This window comes from Penicillium samsonianum (assembly GCF_028829775.1).
Source record: "Penicillium samsonianum strain IBT 33392 chromosome Unknown utg000007l_segment0_segment0, whole genome shotgun sequence".
Classification (NCBI taxonomy): Eukaryota; Fungi; Ascomycota; class Eurotiomycetes; order Eurotiales; family Aspergillaceae; genus Penicillium; species Penicillium samsonianum.
In genome coordinates, this window is record NW_026643265.1 from 3,592,673 (window position 1) to 3,618,133 (window position 25,461).

General features: G+C 48.6%; 12 protein-coding genes across 12 annotated transcripts; 6 read left to right on the forward strand and 6 right to left on the reverse strand.

Moving 5' to 3' along the window:
• Window positions 1-960: 960 nt before the first annotated feature.
• Window positions 961-1,821, forward strand: N7471_012201 (Short-chain dehydrogenase/reductase SDR; the record flags this gene model as incomplete). Its single annotated transcript, XM_057284920.1, has 3 exons — window positions 961-1,047; window positions 1,117-1,481; window positions 1,533-1,821. 3 exons carry the CDS (start codon window positions 961-963, stop codon window positions 1,819-1,821), a joined length of 741 nt encoding a protein of 246 aa, XP_057131186.1.
• A 591-nt stretch (window positions 1,822-2,412) lies between these two features.
• Window positions 2,413-2,850, forward strand: N7471_012202 (dolichol-phosphate mannosyltransferase subunit 3; the record flags this gene model as incomplete). Its single annotated transcript, XM_057284921.1, has 3 exons — window positions 2,413-2,460; window positions 2,531-2,599; window positions 2,689-2,850. The coding sequence occupies 3 exons, from the start codon at window positions 2,413-2,415 to the stop codon at window positions 2,848-2,850; spliced, it is 279 nt and encodes a 92-aa protein (XP_057131187.1).
• Window positions 2,851-3,453: 603 nt separating this feature from the next.
• Window positions 3,454-4,544, reverse strand: N7471_012203 (xanthine phosphoribosyltransferase; the record flags this gene model as incomplete). Its single annotated transcript, XM_057284922.1, has 5 exons — window positions 3,454-3,574; window positions 3,642-3,757; window positions 3,815-4,139; window positions 4,200-4,306; window positions 4,512-4,544. The coding sequence occupies 5 exons, from the start codon at window positions 4,542-4,544 to the stop codon at window positions 3,454-3,456; spliced, it is 702 nt and encodes a 233-aa protein (XP_057131188.1).
• A 1,018-nt stretch (window positions 4,545-5,562) lies between these two features.
• N7471_012204 (uncharacterized protein) lies at window positions 5,563-5,742 on the reverse strand (the record flags this gene model as incomplete). Its single annotated transcript, XM_057284923.1, has 1 exon — window positions 5,563-5,742. One exon carries the CDS (start codon window positions 5,740-5,742, stop codon window positions 5,563-5,565), a length of 180 nt encoding a protein of 59 aa, XP_057131189.1.
• Window positions 5,743-6,205: 463 nt separating this feature from the next.
• Window positions 6,206-7,628, reverse strand: N7471_012205 (thermophilic desulfurizing enzyme family protein; the record flags this gene model as incomplete). The annotated part of the gene is made up of 3 exons (XM_057284924.1): window positions 6,206-6,719; window positions 6,804-7,277; window positions 7,333-7,628. 3 exons carry the CDS (start codon window positions 7,626-7,628, stop codon window positions 6,206-6,208), a joined length of 1,284 nt encoding a protein of 427 aa, XP_057131190.1.
• A 659-nt stretch (window positions 7,629-8,287) lies between these two features.
• On the reverse strand, window positions 8,288-9,146 carry N7471_012206 (ESCRT-II subunit protein SNF8; the record flags this gene model as incomplete). Its single annotated transcript, XM_057284925.1, has 2 exons — window positions 8,288-8,600; window positions 8,674-9,146. 2 exons carry the CDS (start codon window positions 9,144-9,146, stop codon window positions 8,288-8,290), a joined length of 786 nt encoding a protein of 261 aa, XP_057131191.1.
• A 301-nt stretch (window positions 9,147-9,447) lies between these two features.
• N7471_012207 (60S ribosomal protein uL30) lies at window positions 9,448-11,035 on the forward strand (the record flags this gene model as incomplete). Its single annotated transcript, XM_057284926.1, has 3 exons — window positions 9,448-9,461; window positions 10,091-10,202; window positions 10,409-11,035. The coding sequence occupies 3 exons, from the start codon at window positions 9,448-9,450 to the stop codon at window positions 11,033-11,035; spliced, it is 753 nt and encodes a 250-aa protein (XP_057131192.1).
• Window positions 11,036-11,842: 807 nt separating this feature from the next.
• N7471_012208 (TDA10 family protein) lies at window positions 11,843-13,078 on the reverse strand (the record flags this gene model as incomplete). The annotated part of the gene is made up of 5 exons (XM_057284927.1): window positions 11,843-12,000; window positions 12,071-12,186; window positions 12,239-12,262; window positions 12,335-12,837; window positions 12,926-13,078. 5 exons carry the CDS (start codon window positions 13,076-13,078, stop codon window positions 11,843-11,845), a joined length of 954 nt encoding a protein of 317 aa, XP_057131193.1.
• Window positions 13,079-13,711: 633 nt separating this feature from the next.
• Window positions 13,712-16,615, forward strand: mfp (putative peroxisomal multifunctional beta-oxidation protein (MFP); the record flags this gene model as incomplete). Its single annotated transcript, XM_057284928.1, has 4 exons — window positions 13,712-13,892; window positions 13,944-14,171; window positions 14,239-14,437; window positions 14,493-16,615. Exons 1-4 carry the CDS (start codon window positions 13,737-13,739, stop codon window positions 16,613-16,615), a joined length of 2,706 nt encoding a protein of 901 aa, XP_057131194.1. The 5' UTR covers window positions 13,712-13,736.
• An 856-nt stretch (window positions 16,616-17,471) lies between these two features.
• On the forward strand, window positions 17,472-19,817 carry N7471_012210 (E3 ubiquitin-protein ligase; the record flags this gene model as incomplete). The annotated part of the gene is made up of 1 exon (XM_057284929.1): window positions 17,472-19,817. The coding sequence occupies one exon, from the start codon at window positions 17,472-17,474 to the stop codon at window positions 19,815-19,817; it is 2,346 nt and encodes a 781-aa protein (XP_057131195.1).
• A 1,431-nt stretch (window positions 19,818-21,248) lies between these two features.
• Window positions 21,249-21,800, forward strand: N7471_012211 (uncharacterized protein; the record flags this gene model as incomplete). The annotated part of the gene is made up of 1 exon (XM_057284930.1): window positions 21,249-21,800. The coding sequence occupies one exon, from the start codon at window positions 21,249-21,251 to the stop codon at window positions 21,798-21,800; it is 552 nt and encodes a 183-aa protein (XP_057131196.1).
• Window positions 21,801-23,299: 1,499 nt separating this feature from the next.
• Window positions 23,300-24,877, reverse strand: N7471_012212 (uncharacterized protein; the record flags this gene model as incomplete). The annotated part of the gene is made up of 3 exons (XM_057284931.1): window positions 23,300-23,656; window positions 23,715-24,186; window positions 24,243-24,877. The coding sequence occupies 3 exons, from the start codon at window positions 24,875-24,877 to the stop codon at window positions 23,300-23,302; spliced, it is 1,464 nt and encodes a 487-aa protein (XP_057131197.1).
• Between the last annotated feature and the right edge of the window lie 584 nt (window positions 24,878-25,461).

The following is a 25,461-nucleotide window of genomic DNA, read 5'->3' on the forward strand; positions in this document are numbered from 1 at the left end:
AAATTTCCCGGTTAGGGATAATTACATAAGCTTGATGGACTAACCATTATCCTACAGTTCCTTAACCAGTAGCCTATAGCTTCTAATTTTGGGAAAGAGGACCGTTAAAGTGTGGTCGTGTTTCGAAATCATTCAATCTTAATACGTGAATTACACGACCTTCACATATACTAGTATAAAAACATCCCGCATTCCGAAAAGGCTCACTTCAATGCTCGACTAGCATTATCTCATACTTAAGCACCTTTTTGGCTTAGTATTAAAATTTAATGTAGACAGATCCATAAAATTCATTCCTTGGCGTAGGGTCTAGGGCACGTTCGGGAACGTGATCTCGGGCTCCCGTTTTGTTTCGTTGTATACCTTCTTACTGCTAGCAGTTACGGCCAGAAAATAGTCGTTATCGGCATTGATTTCATAGATCATCACATTTTAGTTGTAAACTACATGTTTGTCATCAATTTTACTCTTGTAACATGAATCTGAGAGCAGATAAGTGCAACATATTCTTGTTCAACTCCGCAATATCGGACTTATCTCGGTGATCGATGGAGTTATCAGTGCCCATACAAATAATGGATGTACGTACAGATGGCCGCTTTCTCCTTTCAGATACGTAGATCATTCATTTCCCACGCAATTATCCATTAAAATGGTGATATATCAGCCTCCCGGCGTTGGAGGTGCAGGTGGCAGGGATCACCTGCATTTGTAATCAGATACTTGAGCGCCGGAGATTGGAGATTAGCTATGAGATATGTATGGATTGATAATCAACAATGCCTGTTCATCTCTCACCTAGAAGCATATATAAGTGTACACTGAGTCGGACATCTATAGGGTACTATACTTCAGTTACATTTGACCAAACCCGCTTCGAGTCTAATCGATCAGTGGAGATTCTCATTCTCTTTTCCTATATCTGATTATAGACCTCTAAAACGGTCGTTATAACCCATAATGGCCCCGATTATTGTCCTCATCACTGGTGCCAATCGTGGCTTGGGCCTAGGGCTGGTCAAGGGTTTCATCGCTAAACCGGACCATGTGAATTCTTCTTTTTCTCTCTTCCATTTGCAATCTGGGACACAGCAACTAACACTGGATCCCCGATAGATTGTTATAGCTGCTGTCCGTGACCCAGAGCACTCGACCGCTCAGGCACTTGCCGAGCTGTCCACAGGCGAGGGCAGCCGTGTCATAGTAGTCAAGTATGAAGCGAGCGTTGAGCAGTCAGCTTTTGATACCGTCAAAGAAGCCACCGATCAGGGCATTAGCCACCTCGACATTGTCGTCGCTAATGCCGGCATTGCCAAATTATATCCACTCGTCAAGGACGTCAAGCGGGCCGACATAGTCGAGCATATTGACGTCAACGTGTTGAGCGCCGTGTCATTATACCAGGCTACACGCAATCTGCTGCAGAAGTCGACCGGAAAGCCCATCTATGCCATTATGGGGTCCGGGGGCGGTGGTCTCGCGTATGTCTGCTCGAATTTGGGATACAGTAAATGGAAGCTAATTATCTCTAGACGCCAACCTCCAGTTCCAAATGCGGCGTATGGTGCATCGAAGTCAATTATCAACTGGTATGGCGTTCGCATCAACGCCGAGGACGAGTGGCTCAATGCGTTTGTCTTGGATCCCGGCTGGGTGCAGACTGACATGGGCAATGCTGCTGCACAGCTTTGGGGCCTAGAGGAGGCGCCGGACACCTATGAGAAGTCAATTACTGGGATGGTTGAGGTTCTGAGTACAGGCACCAAGGAGCAGTATGGTGGCAAGTTCGTGAGGTACTCGGGTGAGGTTCAGGAATGGTGATCATAGTTTCATAGATCATGAGCAGATCGGAACGCCCCGAATCTAGGCCAAGCTATATTTTCTCGCATAAATTTCTTTTGCAATACAAAACATATGAGAATATACTGTCTCATCAATGACTCTAGCCCCTATGACAATGGTCAAGTATGAAACAAATATGTATGCTGTAGTGAGTGCATTTTATTGAGGTCAAGTCCGTTGATTACGTAACCTAGTGCGAGCCCGCGTGCTCAAAGCGGAAGGGCAGATATACCTGTCGATGTTCGTTCCTCTCTCTTTTTTTATCTTTTTATATTCCTTCAAACATATGGGATAATTAGATATAGACGAATAGATATATTCAACAAGGCCATACATACAGTAACTCTAAAACCTTGATCCCCTGTCTGGATATCACTATAGACTTGACAGGTAAAGACCAGTGACCCGGTCCGGGCGCCAAGAAGCGCATCACTCAAGCTGGCCTTTGCCGCATACAGCACTGCAACACCCCCGAGTCCCTCATTTTTGCTACGATAAACCGGTGCCATCTTCACAATTGACCTCTCTCCTCTCCTTTGTGAATTTCTTATCTTTTCTACCTATTTCACCATGACGCGTGCTGTTCAGACCCTCTCCGTTCTTCTCCTTGTCTCCTCGGTATGCTACGAAGTCCCTCCATCTCAGAAAGGAACACAATCCCGCATGGGTCTTACTGACTATTGATCAGCTCTACCTTTCCCTTTTCCTTGGACTCGTTCCCCTGAATGAAACTGTCCAGACTGAAGTCATTCCAGTTGTACGTTACCCACCGCGTCAACCCTCCGACCCCCCAATTCCGATCTTTGAATGTGTCGATGGAAGGAGAACTAACCTATTATCACCTAGCTCCCATTCTACGCGCTTATTGTCTTCGCTTGCTATCTCCTTGGCCGCCTAGGTGTGGCGATCTTCACCTTCAACGATGTCCCCGAGGCACACGCCGAGCTACAAAAGGAGATCGAGCTTGCCAAGGTGGAGTTGCGCCAGGGCAAGGTTGAGGTCGATTAAATAAGACATCGCTATGCGCATGGATTGAACTGATAACCGGATTCTCGGATCCAGAACCCAGGCAGACAGGGTCTGGGTCTGGTTCGGAGTCTGAGAAGTTCAGGCTGTGGATTAGTGCTTGGACGCGGAGGCTTTTGTCTTCGCAGGATTGAAAAGGCTGCGCCGGATCAATATAATACACTATGCTCTAGTGACTTTTTGTTTTCCGCTACCAATGCTATATTCTCTTGATACCCGTCTACAATTCAATGTCTGCAAAGCAAACGTTGGAGGACCCAAGGCCCAGGTTTCCAGTTGGTGATTACAACAAAGGCCCCGGTGATTACTGGGCATTTCCTTTCAGAAAAAAAAATTGGAGCACGGGAGTGCGAGAGCAGTTTCAAGTCAGAAAGTCTTTTGGGGGCAGCCTGCTGGTCTGCCAGTCTGCCAAAAAGAAAGAACTTTTTCTATAGAAATTCATCAAGGATATCGTAAAAATTACACGCTCAGGTTTATGCACCAGGTCTGAGCATGGACAGTAAAATCGAGAACTAAAAGAGTCCCCAATATAAACCATCAGAGCGCCGCGCAAAAGGGAATGCTTATGATAATGCAATCATTTGCTTAAACAACCTTAGGAGAGGGTTCTTCTTGGACGGCCTCGGCAGAGAGGTTTTTGACAGACTCCTTCGGAATATTGACGATAGGAGACAACTTGGCCTGGCGATCGTGCTCTTCAATGTCCCTGCAAATAGAAGAAAGGAAAAAATCAGCCACAATGCAGAAGATAGAAAGTTCGAGGTATAACATACTCAGCCTCCCAAGGGTAGCAGATCCAGACATCCCCAGTGGTGACCGCGGCGTGGTAACGCTGGTCGTTCTTCGTCATATCTGTGGGCAGCTTACCCTTCTTGACCTTGTCCTTGTTCTATTCCAGTTGTCAGCCAAACCCATCAACCTGCAGATAGACAAAAAGAAAACATACGTGCAGAACGAAGATGAAGAAGTTAGTCTTCTTGTTCTTCCTCTCGTCCTCGGGACCGAGCTGCTTCTGGGCTTCCCTGACATCCTTTTCGAGCTCTTCCACGGCATATTGTAGGGTTGTGCGGGTATCATCAACCTCGTCAACGATAAGAACGTTCTTGCCAACCAAGTTGGTCATCTCCGAGGAGCTCATGTCGAGCCATTGCAAACGGGTGACCTTGGTACCGGGGACCTCCTCAGCCTCACCTTTGCCCAAGTCCTCGTAGAGGGACAGACCGATGGCCTGGATGGGGATGTTAGGCTTACCGGGCTTCTTGAGGAAGGACCTGTTTGGAAGTAAGGATCAGAATAGTCCAGATGAAGGTGCACGTGTGGATTGAACGTACCGGAGGATGCGGGCAGGGATGTAACCACCACCGCCGATGGCGATTATAAGGTTAGGCTCGAAGGCCAAGAGGGTATTTTCTGCCGAGTTCTTGCAGAGCTTGTGGACCTGTCGAGGATCTCTGTGTTAGTCTCAGTCTTTTTAAAGTTCAGAGGGATTATAATTGTGGACTGCGATAAGACAATCTGCATTTTTGCGGGGTTGAGGGAGATCTTGATGCTGCTGTTCATGTGTATGTCTTTGACATCTTCGATGTCTTTAACATCTTTTTTTGACCAACAGAACGATATAGTCAATAGACTGGGGTTCTTACATCATTGTAAGTGGCATATTGCTTTTGCGACATATTGGCGGTTGTTGGGATGATTCCGAAATTGGATAGAGATATGAAGATATAGAGATAGTGAGAGTCCAATAAAGACAAAGTACAAGTGAAGTTGTTCACTGTTGAATGTTTTTCCACAGAGAGGAAAAAAAGGGAGGGGGAAAAAAAAAGAAAAGAAAAGAAAAAAAAGTTGGACCGAAAGGTTATCGGGCCGTTGGGTGTGCGGGGCTCTTATCTGTACATGTGTACCTATGTACATACCTAGGTAGGTAACTAGACCCTTCCGTTTTATGTATGTAGTGACATAGTTATATGTATGCATGCATGTATGCAATGCACTTACCCTAATGCACATAATACAGATCAAGCTAAACACTAATAAAGAACTAATGATTCACACCCGAGATCTAGACCCGGAAGGAAGAGATGTAGAGAAGTTGATTTGAAATATCTCAAAAAAAAACCCCCATACTTCATGGTCAGATGATCTCCTATATGAATTATCCATGGTTGTTCTTCCATCCTGGCTATAGGTAAGACTAGTAAAAAAGATAGAGAAAACAAATATTGAGGAGAGACGTAGAAGAGGAGATAAAAAAAAAGATGGAGGTAGAGGAGCAGCGGAGAAAGTTCACGCTTTTCGTTGGACGATCTACCAGCCCTGGGTTTGCCAAATTGTCTCTGCAATGTCCTCGAGCTGTCCTCGTGTGAAGTCAATATCTCTTTCCCTAGGACAAGATGACTGTCGGCAGAAGAGGCTTTCGAATGGGATAGTAAAGGGATGCTGGGTGACATTAGAGTGATCCCCTTTTTTTGTGATATAAGTGACTTGGGAGCGGTGGATTCTGTTCTGCTGCCTTTCCCGTTTTTCAATGCGAATTTCCAGGCGCGACTTGTGAATTCGGCGCGTTAAGCATAAGTTGGCGTTGCCCTCGTTAGGTTTGAGCCAAAACCGGGGAGTGTCTTCGTTTGGCGGATTGAAAAGGGTTTCGATGGTTTCTTTACTTGCATGAAAAAGGATAAATTCGCTGGTGTCAGTTTATGAGGCTTCGAAGCGTGCGAATTCGGATTGGAGGATATCAAAAAATTGCTGCTCTCCATGGTACGTATGTCTTCTGATGGAAGGAGGCAGATTTTTGAGGAAAGTAGCATCGAAATCAAGGTTGTAGCTGCTAGCACGATCCACGCTCCGGTTATCTTGCTGCTCCATCTTGGTCATACTGAGATAGGCAAAAACCAAAGATTATTCTGAAAACTCTTTGTTTGAAGCAGGAAATAATTCAAAATGTGGGATCAGATAAGGGGATTGGCGGGAGAACGGAATCCAAGAAATACTCATGTCAAGGTTGGCTTTGAATGTTATCAGCACAGGTTATATACAGGGCTGGTAGTTCATAATGACACAATCACGGAGTACCTACGGAGTATATACATGGATACATATAGACCTGATTGGACCAATCAAACCTTAATCCACCGTACCGGTATCTCTAGACGGACGAAAGGGCATATCAATTTATCAAAACCCAATTTCGCATGGTATAAAACGAAGAATTAAGGGTTAACTAAGATTTGCCAGACATTGTCCTGTGTATACGTTGTACATCGTACAGTTTGACCTTGTAGATATCCATTTTCATATGGACATGCATTGACATGCATTTCATTCTACTCCATAACACCTAAGTATACCAACTAGGCTCAGGCACTTCATGCAGTAGTGCATATCGTCCCAGTTCCCGATTCTTGTAAGCCACCGGATCATGAAGAGTGTGCACTCGAATATCCCGCCAGAATCGATCCAATCCAACCTTTGAGGCCGTGGCCCGGGCTCCAGTCACTTCAAATACACCAGAAGTAACCCTGAGTCCGACATCTGTGGCGACCACCTTGATGCTAGCCACCCACTCCGCAACCTCTCCACGTTCCTGGGCTGTGAGACCAGGTTTCTGCGTTTGATATCGAGTATAAAGCCCTGAGAGCTGATCGCCTGCTCGATCGGCAAGGGCTTCCGTAGCACGCAGATGTGCAAAGTAGTTACCATAGCGTTCGAGGATGTAGAACTCATCCGTCGCTGATTCCTTGTTGTCGCCGCCGAAAGGCCAAGCACGTGTTGTGGTCGTGGTATATTTGGAGGCGAAATCCAAAGCACCGAGAGCAATGCCTAAGTAGAAATTGCTGAAGACCAGTTGGATGCTGTGGAAAACAAGCGAGTGAGCATTGAGCCATGTAACCGCTAGAAGGGGGTATGACATATGGAATGGCATAGACTGCACTTACGTTGGCAGGAATAGAGTAGGGAATGCGATCTTCAGGGTATCATCGCGAGGCTTCTTAGTAGCTGCATCCCAGCCCAGTGCATCTGACCAAGAAGTACGGACATTCTCTATCTTCACGCCCCCAGACTCGGTCAGACGCAACCCAATGTTGTGCCAGTTGTGAGCAAACTGGATACCGGGCTGTTGGGTCTCGACCAATGCAAAGATATGATCCTGAGTGCCATCCAATATACCTTCAAGGACTGTGAGGTCGGACACAACGCCTCCAGTGTTGAAGTACTTGTTCCCGGTGAATACGATATGGTCTCCATCCGGAGTGATCTTCAGATCATTGTCGCGGGGGTTCACAGCGCCACCGACAAAGTAGTTGTTTGAAATTATCAATTGATGGGTTCGGTCGGCTTGTTCAGGAGTACCCATCACATTTGCAATAGTAGACCAGAGAAGGTGATAGCCAAGCAGCATACCGATAGATCTGTCTTCTTGTTAGGGGCTATCCTTAGGGGTCATGGGGGATGCTGGGGTGTTACCCATCTGCCTTTGCAACCTCTCTTATCACTTTATATCCAATACTCCAGGGTTGCTCGCCACCACCATACTTCTTCGGTCCTAGAAGCTTTGTCAAGCCAGAATGCTTGAGCAAGGCCACTTCGGCGCGCGGCGATTTGTTCTCTTGGTCTCTTTGGGCCGCATCCTTGGCTAGCACCTCGGAGACCTCTTGGGCCCTAACAATCCATGCTTCTTCGGTGTCTGGGAGATTGGACCATGTGGTTTCATATTCAGCGTAGACAGCGGGGTCTGTCGCTAGAACACTAGACTGAGACATAGTAGCAAGGTATATGCAGTATGGTTGATCAGTTCAAATTATATTGAAATCAGTGGACTATTACTTTTCATGGGTGGGATATGAGACAGTTTATATATCAACAGTTCCCTTGCGGGGGATATCTTACATGTTTGTCCCTCCATATCACGCAATGCCGTGTCACCCCAACACCCAAAAATGAGGTTCTCAGACTCGTCAGATTCGCCAGACAAATAGAATATGTCGTTATTGCTATCGAACTAGCACCTTAGTTTATTAAAAAACCACAAATGATTCATCAACGGTTTCCCTTTCTTGGTGAATTCCTGTTGTGTACGATCCTTGCCAATAGTGCTTGCTCGCCTATCACTAAAGTTCGAATCTCTCTACGTAAACTGGATGGCCTCTTTCTGTAGTTTCAATGGCTGTAGACAAATGCCCCAGATAATGGTATCGAGCAAACTGTAGCTCGTCGTGGTCTGACCGCGGAGAAAGGAAGGGCGAATGTCGCTCCCCTCGAAGCGCCGACTGTTCAATGCATCCTTAACGCTTTACCATGCAAAAACTCGAGAGTCACATACTTATGACTTGGATTCTCCCAGAAAGGTGTAGCTCGAGGGATGGTAGCATGAGGCATTATGATCGTGTAATTTGTATGCGAATCACATCAGTCTGCTGCTTCATCCACTATCCTCTAGAAGATTTTGGGGTGACCAGTACTCTTTCTCAGGGCCCTGGGCATCCAACCAGACTAGACCATCAGCAAGCAGGTCGTCGATTACAGTTTGTGCTCGAGCTTTTTCCCATTTGAGGTTCAACCGCAGCATTGAAACGCTCACAAAGCCCAGCACCTGAATCACTTCCAAGACTGTTGCCTGATCGGTGTTGAGTTCTTTGGGAATGGACCGAATGTACTGCTTGCTGCCGACCTTGACGATGGAGAACCCCGAGCCAAGAGGCTCGAGAGACCGAACTGCTCGTAGGATGTCGTCACTGTCGAGCACATAGTTAGTTCAGATAGTCACTTGTACAAGTATCCTTATTGCCTGAAGGAACAACTCCATACTCTGAGACTTCAAGCCCACCCCCAATCGCCTTGCCCTTCCCCACTCGCTTCCGACACTCCTCAACACCAATCAGCCCACCATTTTCGCTCCTGGTCTCTCTGCATAACTCCACAACTCTAACTGCGACTTCAAAGTAAAAGTCATTCATATCTCCGCCCATAATCTGGGTCCAGAAGCTGCCCCCCTCTCCCAGTCCGCGGCGGCCATTCTTGCCCTTGACATTGCTTGCTGCAAGGGGATCAACCCCGATGGTGTTGCACATGCGCGCAAACTCTGCTCGAAACGTCGGGTTGGACTTTATCGTAGAGCTATGTTCTAGCGCAAACGTGTGGAGCAACGACTGGAAAACCGACAACTGGGTCTGTAGGGAGGCAGTATGCGTAGAGCGGAGATTGGCGCCATGAGTAGCATAAGATTGCGTGGCCTGAGTTCGGTTTGCAAAAGCCCCGAGGCCAACTCCGCGACGAGACATGGTGTATGGAGTGTAAGGGGAATCAGGTTCACTTGATAGTCCTGATTACATGTAGTTACACCAGGCGGGTCCGAGATCCACGAGGTCATCTGATAAGAGACAAACCCTTATCCAAAGTCCGATAAGGGCTGGAACCGGAACAGGTTAGCGCTGGTTAGTTTCTAGGCTAGCCACATATGGCTAGGGGACCCGCACTCACACAAGCGAAGTCTCTTCTTACATTCCTTTTCTTCGAACTTTTTCTTCTTCCTTTGCATCCTTCGACAACCAGCCGACTCTCGACCTCGTCCGGACCTTCAAAATGGCCGCTACTACGTATGATTCCCAATGACTTCTTCCTAAGACTGATGCAATCTCTGCTTGAGTTTGTAAGGTTGCGGGTATAGTCGTCCTTCTCGCTGGGGATGCCAGCCGTTTGTCCACAACGATGACGGCTAGGCACCAGCTCGATCCTTCCTGCCCTCTATCTCGATTCCAACTATCTCGGATACACTTGTTGTCTATCACGGAGCAAAGTTCGGATACAGAAAAAAGGGTGATGGAGTCTTTGAGGTTGAAAGCGCTTGGCGCCTTCTCCTCCAAAAATATTGTTGTGAACTATCGTTCTCGGGCGCTCATGATGTGGTAACAGCATCATGATCCTGAAGCGAAAGAGTGTCAACATATATTTCCTGAACATTGTTCGGGGTTTTGTCGGATGAAGGCATCAATGGCATGTTGCGGGTGATCGGGCTTGTGAACACTATGCTGGAATATGCATGGCTAGTACCAAGCTATAATCGATTATGAAACTCCGATGCCTTGGCCCTCACTGATTAAAGACATTTCGTCGAGTTCTTTTATGCCTTCAGTTGAGAATGTGGCGCTATATGCTGCAATTCTTTCACTCGGCGAATTGTCTCAGTCTTCATCCATTTTGGACAGACTGTTCTAACATTACACAGCTCCGTTCCCACCCAGAACCAGGTCCTCGTTCCCGAGACCCTTCTGAAGAAGCGCAAGTCCCAAGAGGCTGCCCGCGCTGAGCGCCGTGCCGAGGCCGAGAAGACCAAGAAGGTCAGTTTTCCCCGTTTTCTCCCACATTGCCACACTTCCCTTCCAACTACATGATGCATAACACCATTCACGATGACTAGACCGCTACCACGGTCAATGCTGTCGTCTGTCAACCATCTTTCGGGTCTGACATTAGTTACACAAACTACTTGCCATTTTCTTCACAAGACTTTGGAGAACTCTCATGCTGACTGAGATTCATATAGGCCAACAAGGAGAAGCGTGGTGTTATCTTCAAGCGTGCCGAGTCCTACGTCCAGGAGTACCGCACCGCTGAGCGTGAGAAGATCCGCCTCAACCGCGTTGCTCGCCAGGAGGGCAGCTTCTTCGTTGAGGGTGAGCCCAAGCTCGTCTTCGTTGTCCGTATCAAGGGTATCAACAAGATTGCTCCCAAGCCCCGCAAGATCCTCCAGCTCCTGCGTCTGCTCCAGATCAACTCTGGTACTTTCATTCGTCTCACCAAGGCTACCCAGGAGATGTTGACCATCGTCAACCCCTACATTGCCTACGGTTACCCCAACCTGAAGTCCGTCCGCGAGCTTCTGTACAAGCGTGGTTACGGAAAGGTCGACAAGCAGCGCACTCCCCTCACCGACAACCAGATCATCGAGGAGCACCTCGGCAAGTTCGGCATTGTCTGCATGGAGGATCTGATCCACGAGATCTACACTGTTGGCCCCAACTTCAAGCAGGCCAACAACTTCCTCTGGCCCTTCAAGCTGTCCAACCCCAACGGTGGTTTCCGCACTCGCAAGTTCAAGCACTACATCGAGGGTGGTGACACTGGTAACCGTGAGGAGAACATCAACGGTCTCATCCGCCAGATGAACTAGATTTCTTCTCATGAGGAATTCGGGTTGGAGCGCTCTCTGAGCGCGCCTCCAAAAATATTACGACTTTACTGTCTTGGGTTGTTTTTTGCACGGGCTGTTTATATCCACTAGTCAATTTTTAGCGATACGATGGTCTGGGATTTCCGATCAATTTAATGCTTCAAACAACCCAATTGCATGGTCATGGCCCTGGTTCCTCTTGTAATTTGTCTCGTAACTGTATTCCATAATCAATTGTACTCCCGGCCTTTAATTTCCAACGTTGGACTGGAGCTCCTTGGCAGCAATCGGGATTTTGTGGGGCCGAAGACCGTCCCGAGGTCCGAATCCCATGTTTGGTATCCTGTAAGGTTGTTTTCGAAGCTGTGCTAAAGCCGCGCTTTGACAATTTTATGATGCTCGATACTGCAAATAACGAGCTCGTTATCAAAGGTTAGACATAGAAAAGTCTCTTGCACAAAGTATGCATTCCCCCCCTTTTCTGCCGTCTAGCTAACAAACTAAGAAAAGGGGAGACAATATGTATGAAAACAGACATCTGAAAAGACTAACTGAGAAGAATCCGAAAAGACCGCCGAAAACGACTACCAAAAAAGACATCTAAAAGACCATCTGAGAAGACTACCATAAAAGACTTGACACGGCCGCATAAGCGGCCGACTATTCTTGTTGTATAGTTAACCGGATAGCTTTAATAGTGAAGTGCTTTGTCTAGAGCGTGGGTTGTCAATTCTAGGGCTGGGGCGATATATATATATATATATATTCGATATCCATGTGACACAGTTCTGCGTCAGCTCACACACATTAGATTTTGATGACCTTTTGAACTCTTCTGCTACGGTTAACCACAAGGCAGAGCTGTCGTCCTTGCCAGTCTGAGCTTGATGCTGATGGGTTATGTGGCGCAGGCTTGAAAGCGCCTTCGCGGAGGGTTTCAGTAAAGAGCTCGTAGGATGGGTAATCTATATCGATCGTTTGAGTCAGTATATTCAGTCATCAATGGTGTTATTGCTCTCCAAAGTATATGCATACAGCCATCCACAAAGTGGTTGACCTGTTCTTCGGTCATCCCGGTGCCTTTGGCAGCACGGAGCGTGCGTTCTTGTTCCTGGCGCCATTCGTAGACGAAACGAGGGTTTTCGGCGTCGCTGAAATTAGTTAGTAAGATAAAAGTATGTCGAGTGGTAACAAAGCACATACATATGGATCAAAGCATCAAGCTTGCTGCGAAGGAAAAGGAAACATATGTTAGCAAAGCTTCTAGTTGCGCAGTCTCCAATGGCCGAAGGAACCCACTCAGTCAAGACATCATATCGCTTTAAAGCGTCGTTTACAGCTTTGACATCCTCAAACTTGACATGGCCTAGTCGTCCATCATATTCGCCGTTCTTCTTTTGATGCACTGCGTCCTCCCATTTCGCACGCAAGGTTTGGTCATCCCACGCACGGAACCCGACACACCACCCTTCGAAAATCACGACCTTGACTTTCTCCTGACCCTCTTCATTGACGATCTTCCATTGTGCCTTTGGTACACGATCACCCTGGCCCTCGAACGCAGACTTGTCATAATGTGGAATGGCCGTCGGGCGTTCAGCGGCGAGCGAGGCAAACACCTCCTCACCCAATGCGAGGTCGTGAGTCGAAGGCTGACCACGATGCTGTAGGAGGGGGTTTGAAGGATGCGCTTGTGATAGAGCCACCTGATTGGCGTGGTCAAGGTATATATCGTCGAGCGACAATGTCACGACCGAGAGCGAGTATGGTTCCGAGCGGAGGGTGTCATTGAGAGCGGATACCTATGGAAATTAGTATTAAATCCCGTTCCGAGGAAATTGATATGAGATCCCGAGGCATCAAAAATTGACTAGCTTTGGATCAACTTACCAGGACTGTCTTGCCCGCGCCCTGCACGCCATTGAGACCGATGAAAAACGGCGGGGTACTGGGGTTGCCGCGGTGCCGCTCGGTATGAACGCGCAGGCGATCGAGTAGGAAGGGGATGCAGTGCTGCGACTTGTCGTCCACGATTTCAGGCATTTTGACTTGACTTTAACTACCGAATACTTGTAGTTTTCTATTGCACTTCTTTTGTATCTATCGGCTACGGTGCGCGGGAAGTTTCCCCCATTCCCCCCAATCGGCCGAGTGAATCTGGGGTCTCCCCCCACGGGGTATCTTCAGCCGCTACTTTTGGCCTGACATGTTAAAAATGTTATAGAGAAGTGCATTAGATCGAGTGACAAGTATAAAATAGCAAAACACTACAACAATCCAAAGATGTAGAAGTGCACATGACAATGACGTTGCCCCGTCACATGCCTGAGTCAGCAAGTACTCGGCCCCGGGGTACTTGGGGAAGACATTTACAGCACATTGTACATATTGTATATTGTACATACTTGCATATGTCTCATGCATAAATGTAGTAGTCGATATATCTTTTTCATTAAATTACCCAAATAACTTGAAATCACCTACATATGTATGTGTATGGAGTACTATACGGAGTACGCCGGCATGTGATACGGGACGATCTGCCACTGTAACGATACCCCAATATTTCACCGTTACAAAACCAACCTAAACGTGCCGAGGTCCTCAGCTTGCCGAGTTGCTTTAAACTCCCCTCTTCTCCAGCTTTCTTCTTTTATTTCTCTATTATCCACTTAACTTTCGGACACATTATATACACAGAATGTCCGAGTTGCGATTCGATAACCAAACGGTGGTCGTCACCGGTGCCGGTGGTGGTCTGGGTAAGGCATATGCTCTCTTCTTCGCCTCAAGGGGTGCAAATGTCGTTGTGAACGACCTCGGTGTCTCTCACAAGGGCGAGGGCAAGTCGGGAAAGGTATGTGCAACACCTCCGAATCAGACAGACAGACACTGACAGCTACTCCAGGCCGCAGATGTTGTTGTCGAGGAGATCCGCGCCGCTGGCGGTAAGGCCGTCGCCAACTACGACAGTGTCGAGAACGGTGATGCTATCATCGAGACCGCTATTAAGGCCTTCGGCCGCATTGATATTCTGCTTAATAACGCTGGTATCCTGCGGGATGTTAGCTTTAAGAATATGAAGGATGCCGACTGGGATTTGATCAACACAGTTCACACCTACGGTGCATACAAGGTGAGAATCCTTAGACACATAAAATCAAACCTTGGAAGCAGGAACTGATAGCCCGTTCCATGGATAGTGCGCAAGAGCCGCGTGGCCTCACTTCCGCAAACAAAAGTTCGGCCGTGTTATCAACACTGCCTCGGCTGCTGGTCTATTCGGCAGCTTCGGCCAGGCCAACTACTCAGCTGCCAAGCTCGGCCAGGTCGGTTTCACCGAGACCCTGGCCAAGGAGGGTGCCAAGTACAACATTATTGCCAACGTTATTGCTCCTATTGGTAAGCAAGCTGAAAACCCTCAACGCATGAATTGAGGAAGCTAACCCCGAATTAGCTGCCAGCCGCATGACTGCAACTGTCATGCCCCCTGATGTTTTGGAAAATCTTAAGCCCGACTGGGTGGTTCCTTTGGTCGCTGCCCTCGTGCACTCATCTAATACTACAGAGACCGGTGGTATCTACGAGGTCGGTGGTGGTCACGTTGCCAAGCTCCGCTGGGAGCGAGCCAAGGGTGGTCTCCTGAAGACTGATGACTCCCTAACCCCTGGTGCTATCGCCCGGAAGTGGAACGATGTCAACGATTTCTCTCAGCCCGAATACCCCACTGGCCCTGCCGATTTCATGGCCTTCTTGGAAGATGGCCTGAAGACGCCCAGCGCTCAGCCTGGGGAGGAACCTGATTTCAAGGGTCGTGTTGCCCTGGTCACTGGAGGTGGTGCCGGTCTCGGCCGCGCATACTGCTTGCAGTTTGCTAAGCTCGGTGCCTCCGTTGTGGTCAACGATCTTGTTGACCCTGAGCCTGTGGTCCAAGAAATCAAGAAGCTCGGTGGCAAGGCTGTTGGCAACAAGGCCAACTGCGAGGACGGCGATGCTGTCGTCAAGAGCGCCATTGATGCCTTCGGCCGCATTGATATCTTGGTGAACAACGCCGGAATCCTGCGCGACAAGGCTTTCACCAACATGGATGACAACCTGTGGAACTCCGTTGTTAATGTCCACCTCCGTGGTACCTACAAGGTGACCAAGGCTGCCTGGCCCTACTTCCTCAAGCAGAAGTATGGTCGTGTTGTCAACACTGCCAGTACCAGCGGTATCTATGGCAACTTCGGCCAGGCCAACTACGCTGCTGCCAAGCTTGGTATCCTCGGTCTTTCCCGCGCTCTAGCCTTGGAGGGTGCCAAGTACAACATTAAGGTCAACACCATTGCTCCCAATGCGGGTACCAACATGACCCGTACCATTATGCCTGAGGAGATGGTCCAGGCTTTCAAGCCCGACTATGTTGCTCCCCTTGTGGTCTTGCTGTGCTCTGACATGGCCCCTGAGCCTTCCACCAAGGGTCTGTTTGAGTGTGGTAGCGGTTGGTTCGGCCGTACCCGCTGGCAGCGCACTGGCGGCCACGGCTTCCCCGTGGACGTCAAGCTGACCCCCGAGGAGGTGGTTCGTAACTGGAAGCAGATCACCAACTTCGATGATGGTCGCGCTGATCACCCCGAGGACGGCCAGGCCGGCGTGGAGAAGATCATGGCTAACATGTCTAATCGCGTGCACGGTGATGCCTCCAGCGAGAACGAGACCCTGAAGAACATCGAGAAGGCCAAGGCCCTTTCGAGTGAGGGCACTCCTTTCAACTATGAGGACCGCGATGTAATCCTGTACAACCTCAGCTTGGGCGCCAAGCGCACTGACTTGCCTCTGGTCTACGAGAATAACGACCAATTCCAGGCCCTTCCCTCGTATGGTGTTGTCCCCTGGTTCAACACCGCTACTCCCTGGAACATGGACGACTTGGTGAAGGACTTCTCCCCCATGATGCTGCTCCACGGCGAGCAGTACATGGAGGTTCGCAAGTTCCCCATCCCCACCACCGCCAATACCCTGACCTATCCCAAGCTCATTGACGTTATCGACAAGGGCAACGCGGCCATCGTCGTGGCCGGGTACACGACCAAGGATGCCAAGACCGGTGAGGATCTGTTCTACAACGAGTCCAGCGTCTTCATCCGTGGCAGCGGCGGCTTCGGAGGCTCTCCCAAGCCCACTGCCGTGCGCGCCAAGGCTGCCACTGCTGCGTACAAGGCGCCGCAGCGCCAGCCCGATGCCGTGGTTGAGGAGAAGACCTCTGAGGACCAGGCAGCGCTGTACCGCCTGAACGGTGACCGCAACCCGCTCCACATCGACCCCGAGTTCAGCAAGGTCGGCGGCTTCAAGACCCCCATCCTGCACGGTCTGTGCTCGCTCGGTGTGTCGGCCAAGGCTGTCTTCTCCAAGTATGGTCCCTACAAGAACCTCAAGGTTCGCTTCGCGGGTGTCGTCCTGCCTGGCCAGACCCTCAAGACTGAGATGTGGAAAGAGGGCAACACCGTCCTGTTCCAGGCCACCGTTGTTGAGACTGGCAAGCCTGCTATCACCGGTGCCGGTGCCGAGCTTCTGGAGGGCGCCAAGGCCAAGCTGTAAAATATGAAATCTTTGGTTGAAGCGATATTCCCATTGGCAAAGCGAGCCGGCACACTTGGATCAGACTGTTGCTTCTTTTTTGTATATACTACTGTGCCTTTCTTTTTTGTTTTTCCCATGAGGCCAATGAGATCTATCTGAATTTGGTAACCACACCGACTTGGAAATTCTACACTTTTGAGTAGTTTGGACAGATATCCATCTGATCTATCTATGCCCATCCCATGTATGTGCGGAAAGTGAATTATACTTGTTGTATTCCCCATGCAACAACTACAAAGGATGTTTTCGGGCCATCCGATAAATGTAGCGTTTAAGTGGAGGCAAGAATAAATGCCGGCATTCTATAGAAAGCGCCCTTTCAATAACATGCTGGAAGACGGGTAAATTCTTTGCCATTTTAATGATATTGTTATTGCGTGATTCTTTTGAACCGTATTCGAAGGAGCATGCGATCTTTGAGATTCCATTTGATATTCAATTGGCTTAGGGCTCATATGTATCGTATGGTGTAGGCTGATGTATCAGCACTATGGCTTTGAAGGAACGAATCATATGCTCCATAGTCTCAACGAGACTTTCTGTGTATATGATCTAGTTCAAAAGATAGGGGCCCTGTCTAGCAAATAGAAAGATCATTTAATATTCAAGAGTGGTGGAGTGATGTAGTGATGTAGATGCAATAGACTATAAAAAAGTTGAAACAAAAGGCGAAGGTCCGTCATTATGTAACAAATCCTTCATTCTTCACTTTAGGCTCCAGGGCCCCAACATATTCCTATATCCCCTTCCCCTGACATATTCTGACATCCTCTGACACTTTCGTATTACCAAACCATGTAAATCCTGCACAATCATGGTGCTCTCGCTGCCAGTCCCCGGCTTCTCCAGATCCTCCATATCCCGCCCCGCCGACGGCACGCAATCCCACCGAAAGTCAGCCTCCGGTTCTTCAACTAGCTCCTCTTCCAGTCGCAATTCCCGAAAGCCATCCCTAGGACAGACTGGCTCCTCTCCCAACAGCTACTCCATCACCCTCGAAGCGCTACGAAATAACCCATTTGGCAGTACCTCCCGATCCCGCGGCCCCGTCCAGCTCTCGGTCCACGAAACAGAGGAACACAAGCGAGAACAGGAGGAACTCAATACTGCACTCGAGACTCTGGTTCGAATATTTCCCGATGTGCAAATAGAGGTATTCCGCGAGCTGCTACTACGCTTTGACGGACAGAGCCGGTTACAAGTGTGTGTGGAGGAGCTACTCAGGCATAAGAAGAAATGGGTTTCGGGGCGGTGGAATCTCCCGGAAGGAACCACTGAAGCCAAGGTAGAGGGAAGTGCCCGCACAGCGCCTGGGGGCGACAACTTTGCTCGACATGACGTTGGCAATGGTGGCCTGGTCCCTCCCGAGGAGCGGTTTCGGTCCGATGAATACAAGGCCGCTGTGCGGATGGCCATGACAAGAGAATATAATGGTCTGAACAAGAGTACAGTGGAGGCTGTTCTAGCTGAAGTGAATTTCAGCTATGCTCGGGCTCGACCGACGCTCCGGGATCTGTCGCGTCGGACATGGCGCGCGACATTCAACAGCATGTTCCCGTCTTTCAGGCGAAAGAAGGACCGCGACGAACATCCGCTTCTGGCCTGGCATCGTCGAGCAGATGGGGAACTTGTTCCCGTTCTGAAGGAAACTGGGTGCAACGAGCTGGATGCAGAGCTCCACGAGATGTTGTTGGCCCCGCTGTTGCGGCAGAAGCGTGAAGAGCAGCGTGATAAGGATTTCCGATTTGCTTCAGAGTTGAATACGAAGGAAGCCCAAGAACTCAATGCCCTTTACGAATGCGAGTGTTGTTTCGCCGACGTGACATTTGAGCAGATCGCGACATGTTCAACCAACACTCATATCATTTGCTACCACTGCATTCAAAGAACCGTCTACGAAGCGCTGTTTGGGCAGGGCTGGGGAAAGTCTGTCGACTTGGAGCATTATACTTTGAAGTGTCTTGCCCCGTTGTCCATCGGGTCGTGCGAGGGATGCCTTCATCCAGAGATTGTCAAGCAGGCAATTCTTCTCGACACGGCTGGCTTCGAAACATACCGCAAATTCGAGGATCGGCTCTCCTCCGAGGCGCTTATGAAGTCTCAGCTGAAGCTCGTTAGATGTCCATTCTGCTCATATGCTGAAATCGACCCAGTGTACCACCCTTCATCCCATGGTGTCCGCTGGCGGCTCCGTCGTGACGGTGGCATTATTCCTACGATTTTGATGACCCTTCTCCTACTTGATCTTGTCCCCTTACTCGTAATCCCTGTTTTTATTCTGCTCCTTTTGGACCCAGCCACCGTAACAGCGGTCTTCGGGAATGCCATCCGCAACCTTTGTCTCAAGATCCGACCTAAACGATTCACCTGTGCCAACCCCTCCTGCTCACGCATTAGCTGTATGACGTGCCAGAAACCGTGGCGAGATCCACATGTGTGTCATGAGCCGTTACTCCTGGACTTGCGCGCTACCGTCGAGGCTGCCCGCACCGCCGCCGTGAAACGCACCTGTCCCCGCTGCTGCCTCTCATTCGTCAAATCCTCAGGCTGCAACAAATTGACTTGCGTCTGTGGCTACTCCATGTGCTACCTATGCCGCAAGGCACTAGGCCCACCTATACGAACAACCGCGCCTGCCCGTGCCCCTCGCGGGTTAGATGCCTTTGATGGCCCGGGCGATATACCCGACGATATCTTTTTTGATGAACATGTCGCAGGCAACATGTCCGAAGACGACGAATTCGAAGAACCAGAAGGATACAAACACTTCTGCGAGCATTTCCGCATCAACCCTGGGTCCCGCTGCACAGAATGCACCAAATGCAATCTCTATCAAGCAGAAGACGAGGAAGCGGTCGCCCGCCGCGCAGGAGAGAAAGCTGAGCGTGAATGGCGGATCAGGCAAGGCAGTTCCGGAACCAGCAACCCGACTTCGACTGCTGGATTCCGCAACGTCAATCATGATCTTTCGGCAGGGGCCGATAGCCACTCTACGAATCGCCGAGCGACGGCTTCAATTTGGGATTTGCAGCTTACATCTTCGAATAAGCCGTGGGCTTACTGGCTCAGTGATGTGTGGGCTGATGGACGATGGAAACTCGAGGGTCAGGCTTTTGCGGACTGGATTGTGGAACGAGTCGTCGAAGTTGAGGACGTATGATCCCGCCCGTACCTTTGGCTACACCTTTTCAAGATCTTTTTTTGTTCTGCTTGCTTTTTATTTTGGGCTGCGTTTTGCAATAATGGCGCATGTTTTCTGCTTTTCATTCTCCGGTACTCTACACAGAGTATCTGGGCCGGCGTGCGGTGAACTTTATTTGCTTGGAGGGTTTCGGACGATATGATGATTGATGACACTCCTTACTTCTGTTTGATAATTGCTTGGCTTCTTACTACTTACTGTCAAGATGTAGCGAGAAACCTTACTCTCTTTTAATGCATGGCTTTTCTTGAGACCAGTTTCTTCTACTCCTAAATTGAATACCTTACCAGAGAGGTCTAGAGACAGAGAAGTAAAGCGTAGGATATGTCTTGTATTGCGCATGATGCTCAGAAAAGCAAACTATGGATGAATACATGATAAAAAGGTAGAACATTGAAAACCATAGCGAGAAATACATGCTGAAACCCCAACGAAGACCTCCACTGAAGACCACCACAATGAATACAACAGTAGTTGTGTTGGCCAAATGTTTGGGATTGTGGAATCACTGCTTAATACCAGTGGCTTGTTGATTGTGAACCATGCCTAGGAAGAATTACTTCTCCTTGCCTTTGGCTGTAGCTGTGCCGACGCAAAATTCTTTGTAGACTTGATCAATTATTGGATGATGCTGAGGCATGGATGGAGAGTTGGCCGAAGAAGAAACTTTGCGAGGCCACTCCTGATTGCTGGGCTGACTGTGAGCTTTCTGAAGGTCAGCTGTATGACCGAGAAATGTTGCAGGACCATATTTGATTGACCGTAAAGCTTGGTAGAGGCTTTGCAATGTTGTTTTTGTTTGTTGTGTGATCGCACGAGTTGAACATGAGAAGGGGCGGACTTGATAGGGAAGTCATTGTGGATGTTCATGGAGCTGATGAACAGTTTTATCAACCAAGTCAATGGTGGTCAAGGTGGTCATGGCGAAAGCCGATGATGGATGGCTCATGGTGATCATAGTGGCTATGGTGGTTATGGTGATCACGGTGCTCATAGTGGAAGGCCGATGATGGGTGGCTCATAATGGTCATAGTGGTCACGGTGCTCATGGTGGAATGCCGATGATAAAAGCCACATGTTGGTCAAAGTGGAAGGCTGATAATGGAAGGTTCACGGTGGTGTGGGTGGAAGATGGCCATTGTGGATGATTGTCAAGATGATTGAAAGACGGTGGTTTGAAATTTGTGAAGATGGATAGTTGTCAAGATGAATGCTTGTCAAGGTGGGTGGTTGTCAAGATAAATGATTGTCAATATGATTGACAGATGGTGGTTTGAAAGTTGTCAAGATAGATGGTTGTCAAGATGGATGGCTGTCAAGATAGATAGCTGTCAAGATAAATGATTATCAATATGATTGACAGATGGTGGTTTGAAAGTTGATTGGAAGATGGTTGATTGGAAGATGGTTGATTGGAAGATGGTTGATTGGAAGATGGTTGATTGGAAGATGGTTGATTGGAAGATGGTTGATTGGAAGATGGTTGATTGGAAGATGGTTGATTGGAAGATGGTTGATTGGAAGATGGTTGATTGGAAGATGGTTGATTGGAAGATGGTTGATTGGAAGATGGTTGATTGGAAGATGGTTGATTGGAAGATGGTTGATTGGAAGATGGTTGATTGGAAGATGGTTGATTGGAAGATGGTTGATTGGAAGATGGTTGATTGGAAGATGGTTGATTGGAAGATGGTTGATTGGAAGATGGTTGATTGGAAGATGGTTGATTGGAAGATGGTTGATTGGAAGATGGTTGATTGGAAGATGGTTGATTGGAAGATGGTTGATTGGAAGATGGTTGATTGGAAGATGGTTGATTGGAAGATGGTTGATTGGAAGATGGTTGATTGGAAGATGGTTGATTGGAAGATGGTTGATTGGAAGATGGTTGATTGGAAGATGGTTGATTGGAAGATGGTTGATTGGAAGATGGTTGATTGAAGTAGTTGATGGTCGAATGTGGATGCTTGAAATCGTTCGAGGCTTGGTTCTTTTTTTTTTTTTTTTGTCTTTCTTTTTCTTTTATCCTCTTCCTTTCTCCTTTTTTCTTTTTTTCTTTTTCTTTTGTTTTTGTTTTCGCTTTCGCCTTTGCTGTCGTTCCAAGCCTTCCGATTGTCCTGAAGCTGAAGCCCGCCACGGCCAGGCTGGATGTGGTTGAGTTGGATGTGGGTGTGGGTGGGTGGACGTGGTTGATTCGTTCCAAGCCTTCCGATTGTCCTGAAGCCGAAGCCCGCCACGGTAAGGCTGGATATAGTTGAGTGGATGTGGATAGGAAGGTATGAAGGTTACTAGAAACAAGTTAGCAAGGTTCGTCCTTTGAGATGAATAGATGGATGTCACAAGGAATGCTCACAGTTCAAAGTGGTTATGGTTGAAGGCCATGATGCAAGGACATAGTGGACGACTAAGGTGGATGTGTCACAATGGACAATGGCCAAAGTGGAAGGTCCATGGCAGAAAGTCATGTTAGATGATGGATGACCGAGGTGGAAGGTGACCATAGTGGAGGGCGACCAGAGTGGAAGGTGACCAGAGTGGAAGGTCCATGGTAGAATGTCCTTATGCATGGCAGAGATAGAAAGTCCAAGGTGGATGGGGCCAAGGTTCAAGGTCCATAGTGGATGGGGGTTCATGGTGGAAGGTCCTGAGGCATGACGAAGATGGAAGGTCCATGGTGGATGGGGGTCATGGTGGAAGGTTGTCGAGACAGAAGCCCGAGACAGAAAAAGGTTAAGATAAAAGATCAAGGTCAAGAAGAAGATCAAGTTGACAGTCAAGATGAAAAGACCAAGAGTGGTGTTGTGGTAAATGGTTCATGGTAGAATGGGCACCATGGTGGAAGCTGAAAAGCAGAAGTGATGGAGTGTGCAAGAGGAAGAAAGAAGAAGAGAGAGAAATGGGGGGGGATGGGGGGTATTTATATTTTCCCAGTGGCTTAAGGACCGGGGGAACTGGGGTAGGTGACGATTTTTGACTAAAAGGGAAGGCACCTGGGGAAACTGGGGTAGGTGACGAGTTTTGACCCCAAAAGGGAAGGAACTGGGGGAAACTGGGGTGGGTGACGAGTTTTGACTAAAAGGGAAGGCACCTGGGGGTAAACCCGTAGAGCCTCACCTTGACCTTCAGCTTGGAATTGTCCTGCCTTGTCCTGTCTTGTATTGCTTTATATAATCTTTGGGACTACCTAGGTAGACTGGGCTCTACAAACCACCCCGTCTGTTTCTGGCATTGCTGTTACTTATGATACTAATCCTATCTTATTGAAGCCAAGATAAAAGCACTATAAAAGCGAGTGGGAATATGCAAATCAATTGAAATAAATGGACATGAAAGAACCAGAACAATCCTATACAAAGCGCAAAATGTTAACATGGCGACGCAGCCACAAAGTTCGCAGTCCATCCATCTGGGTCCACACGCCTGACAAAAGAACATGTAGGCTAATAATCCGGTTTATCTTCACAGAGGTGCTTGGGGCTATCGAACCCTTCCAGATTAGCCGCTTTGATGAAGTCCTGCGTCGTCTGAACATCGCCGCCGCAGATCGGTCCGCACCAGACAGGGCGACTGTCATGGCCGTATGGCTGCAAGATATACTCCTTCATAGGGTAATCCGAGTCAATAGCACTGCTGACATCACACACCGGAATTGTGAAGATACCCTCCCAGGATGCACCCTGGGAACCGGGACTTGCCCAAGAGTTTTTGATGGCATCTGAGGCACGACCGGAAGCTGTGTCGGAGTTGTAGTTGTAGCCAGCAACCTGCCAAGCATCAAGAGAGGAGTTGATGACATCCTAGGAAATAAGTTAGCATAATGCAACTCCACGGGTAATTTTACATATTAAGACTTACGGCAATACCAATGCCTCCGTAATCACCTTGACCTAGCTTCTCAAGGCCAGGAGGCGTGGCAACCCATCCCCAACGGTGGGCGGTAAGGGAGAACACATCGTTCTCCTGCCAGTAGTATAAATACCAGGCCTTGCCGTCACGGCAAATCACAGAAGCCTCGGGACCAGAACCAATCCCCTGGTTATCACCACAGGCACCGCCGCCCATGATAAAGATCTTTTGGGTGCGGTACAACTGATTGATCGCAGTGCCGATCAGCATGTTGGTCATTACATCAGTGACGGCGTTCTTGTCGACCCCGTTGTAGGCAAGAAACGCTCCACCAGACAGGTAGCTGCGGATATCTACGTCGCCATACATTTGACCACTCATCAGCTGGTTATTGGCGGTCGTGAACGACTTCATCGAGTCCACAACGATACTGCCCAAGATGCCACCCATGTCGGCAGACTTCTCGAAAGTATCATCCGCACTATTCATCTGTTAGTACAGGGATAACAAACCCTCCAAGACGGAAGTATCACATACTGAGCAGGTAGAGCAGCTCCACCAGCGCCACTTGCACCACCGGCGATTGCACTACCAGCACCAGCAAGGGCACCAGCAACAGCAGGGCCCAGTCCAGCAAACGAAGCACCAATACCAATAATCATAGTCAGGAAACTGAGTGCCTCCCTGAGTGCAACAACACTCTTAACATCTTCATCTCTGTAGAAAGTGGTAGCCCACGAATCCTTGGACAAAGCCGCACCTAAAGCAGTGGTCGTGAACGACTCGCCAATACCTTTGAAGTAAGTGTGCAGGCGGTTGACGGATTCGAGGACATAGTATGCGTGGCGGATGTCGTCACCGCGGTGATCGAGGACTCGGTTATCACACAGCTGCAGGTCGCAGTTCGAGTCCGAGCCACCATCATGACACGTCCAGTCTGGGTTTCCCATTGCCCACTGACCAAAGGCGCTAGCAAATCCGCCGCTACTATTAGCCATCAGTTCACCATGATTATTCCACCAGTTGTTGAGCCAATCGCCGGTATTGTAGGTGTCCCAGTCCTCCGTCTTTTGATTGTAGTAATTGGATACTGAGCCGCAGCGTTTTTGTGGGACAGCTGCCTGCGCTTCTGGCAGGAGAGCGAAGGCCGTCAAAATCAGAGAAGGCAACATGATTTTGGATTGTCAATTGATTGTTTGGATAGTTGGAGATTGAAGAAAAGGGAAGAAAAACATGAGTATCTTTATAGATCTTCAAGCACCGCTCTAAAGGAGGGAAATGGACGATCACTTGTCAACTCGGGAATATGGGGTCTATTGATTTGCGTCAAGTGGTGAGTAGCAAGTAACAAGTAACAAATAGATGATCTGACAGAGATGATACATTCCTTCGGGGCCAGGAGGGCTGAGTTGACCCACGCGGGGAAATTCCCACAAGTTAAGGTCAAGTCATTACCACTATATTCCCAAAAAGGGGAAATCCTGATATCCACTGATGCTAATTCTGGATTGATCGTCAGGGTATTGGGGCCGATTGGAGTATAGCGGGTTGGCGTGGGGGCTATATTATATGACGCCCTGGTGATCTTGTCCGAAACTGAAGAACTTTGTTATCGAGTGAATATGTGTGGATTGTGTGGAGATTGTCCAGTATGTTTTGGGAATATGCTGCTATACAAAGTAAAGTGTTGGAGACTCTGAATGAAATCACATGTTCTATAATGCCCTAACATCGTGAGCTGATTATTTTGTCGAGG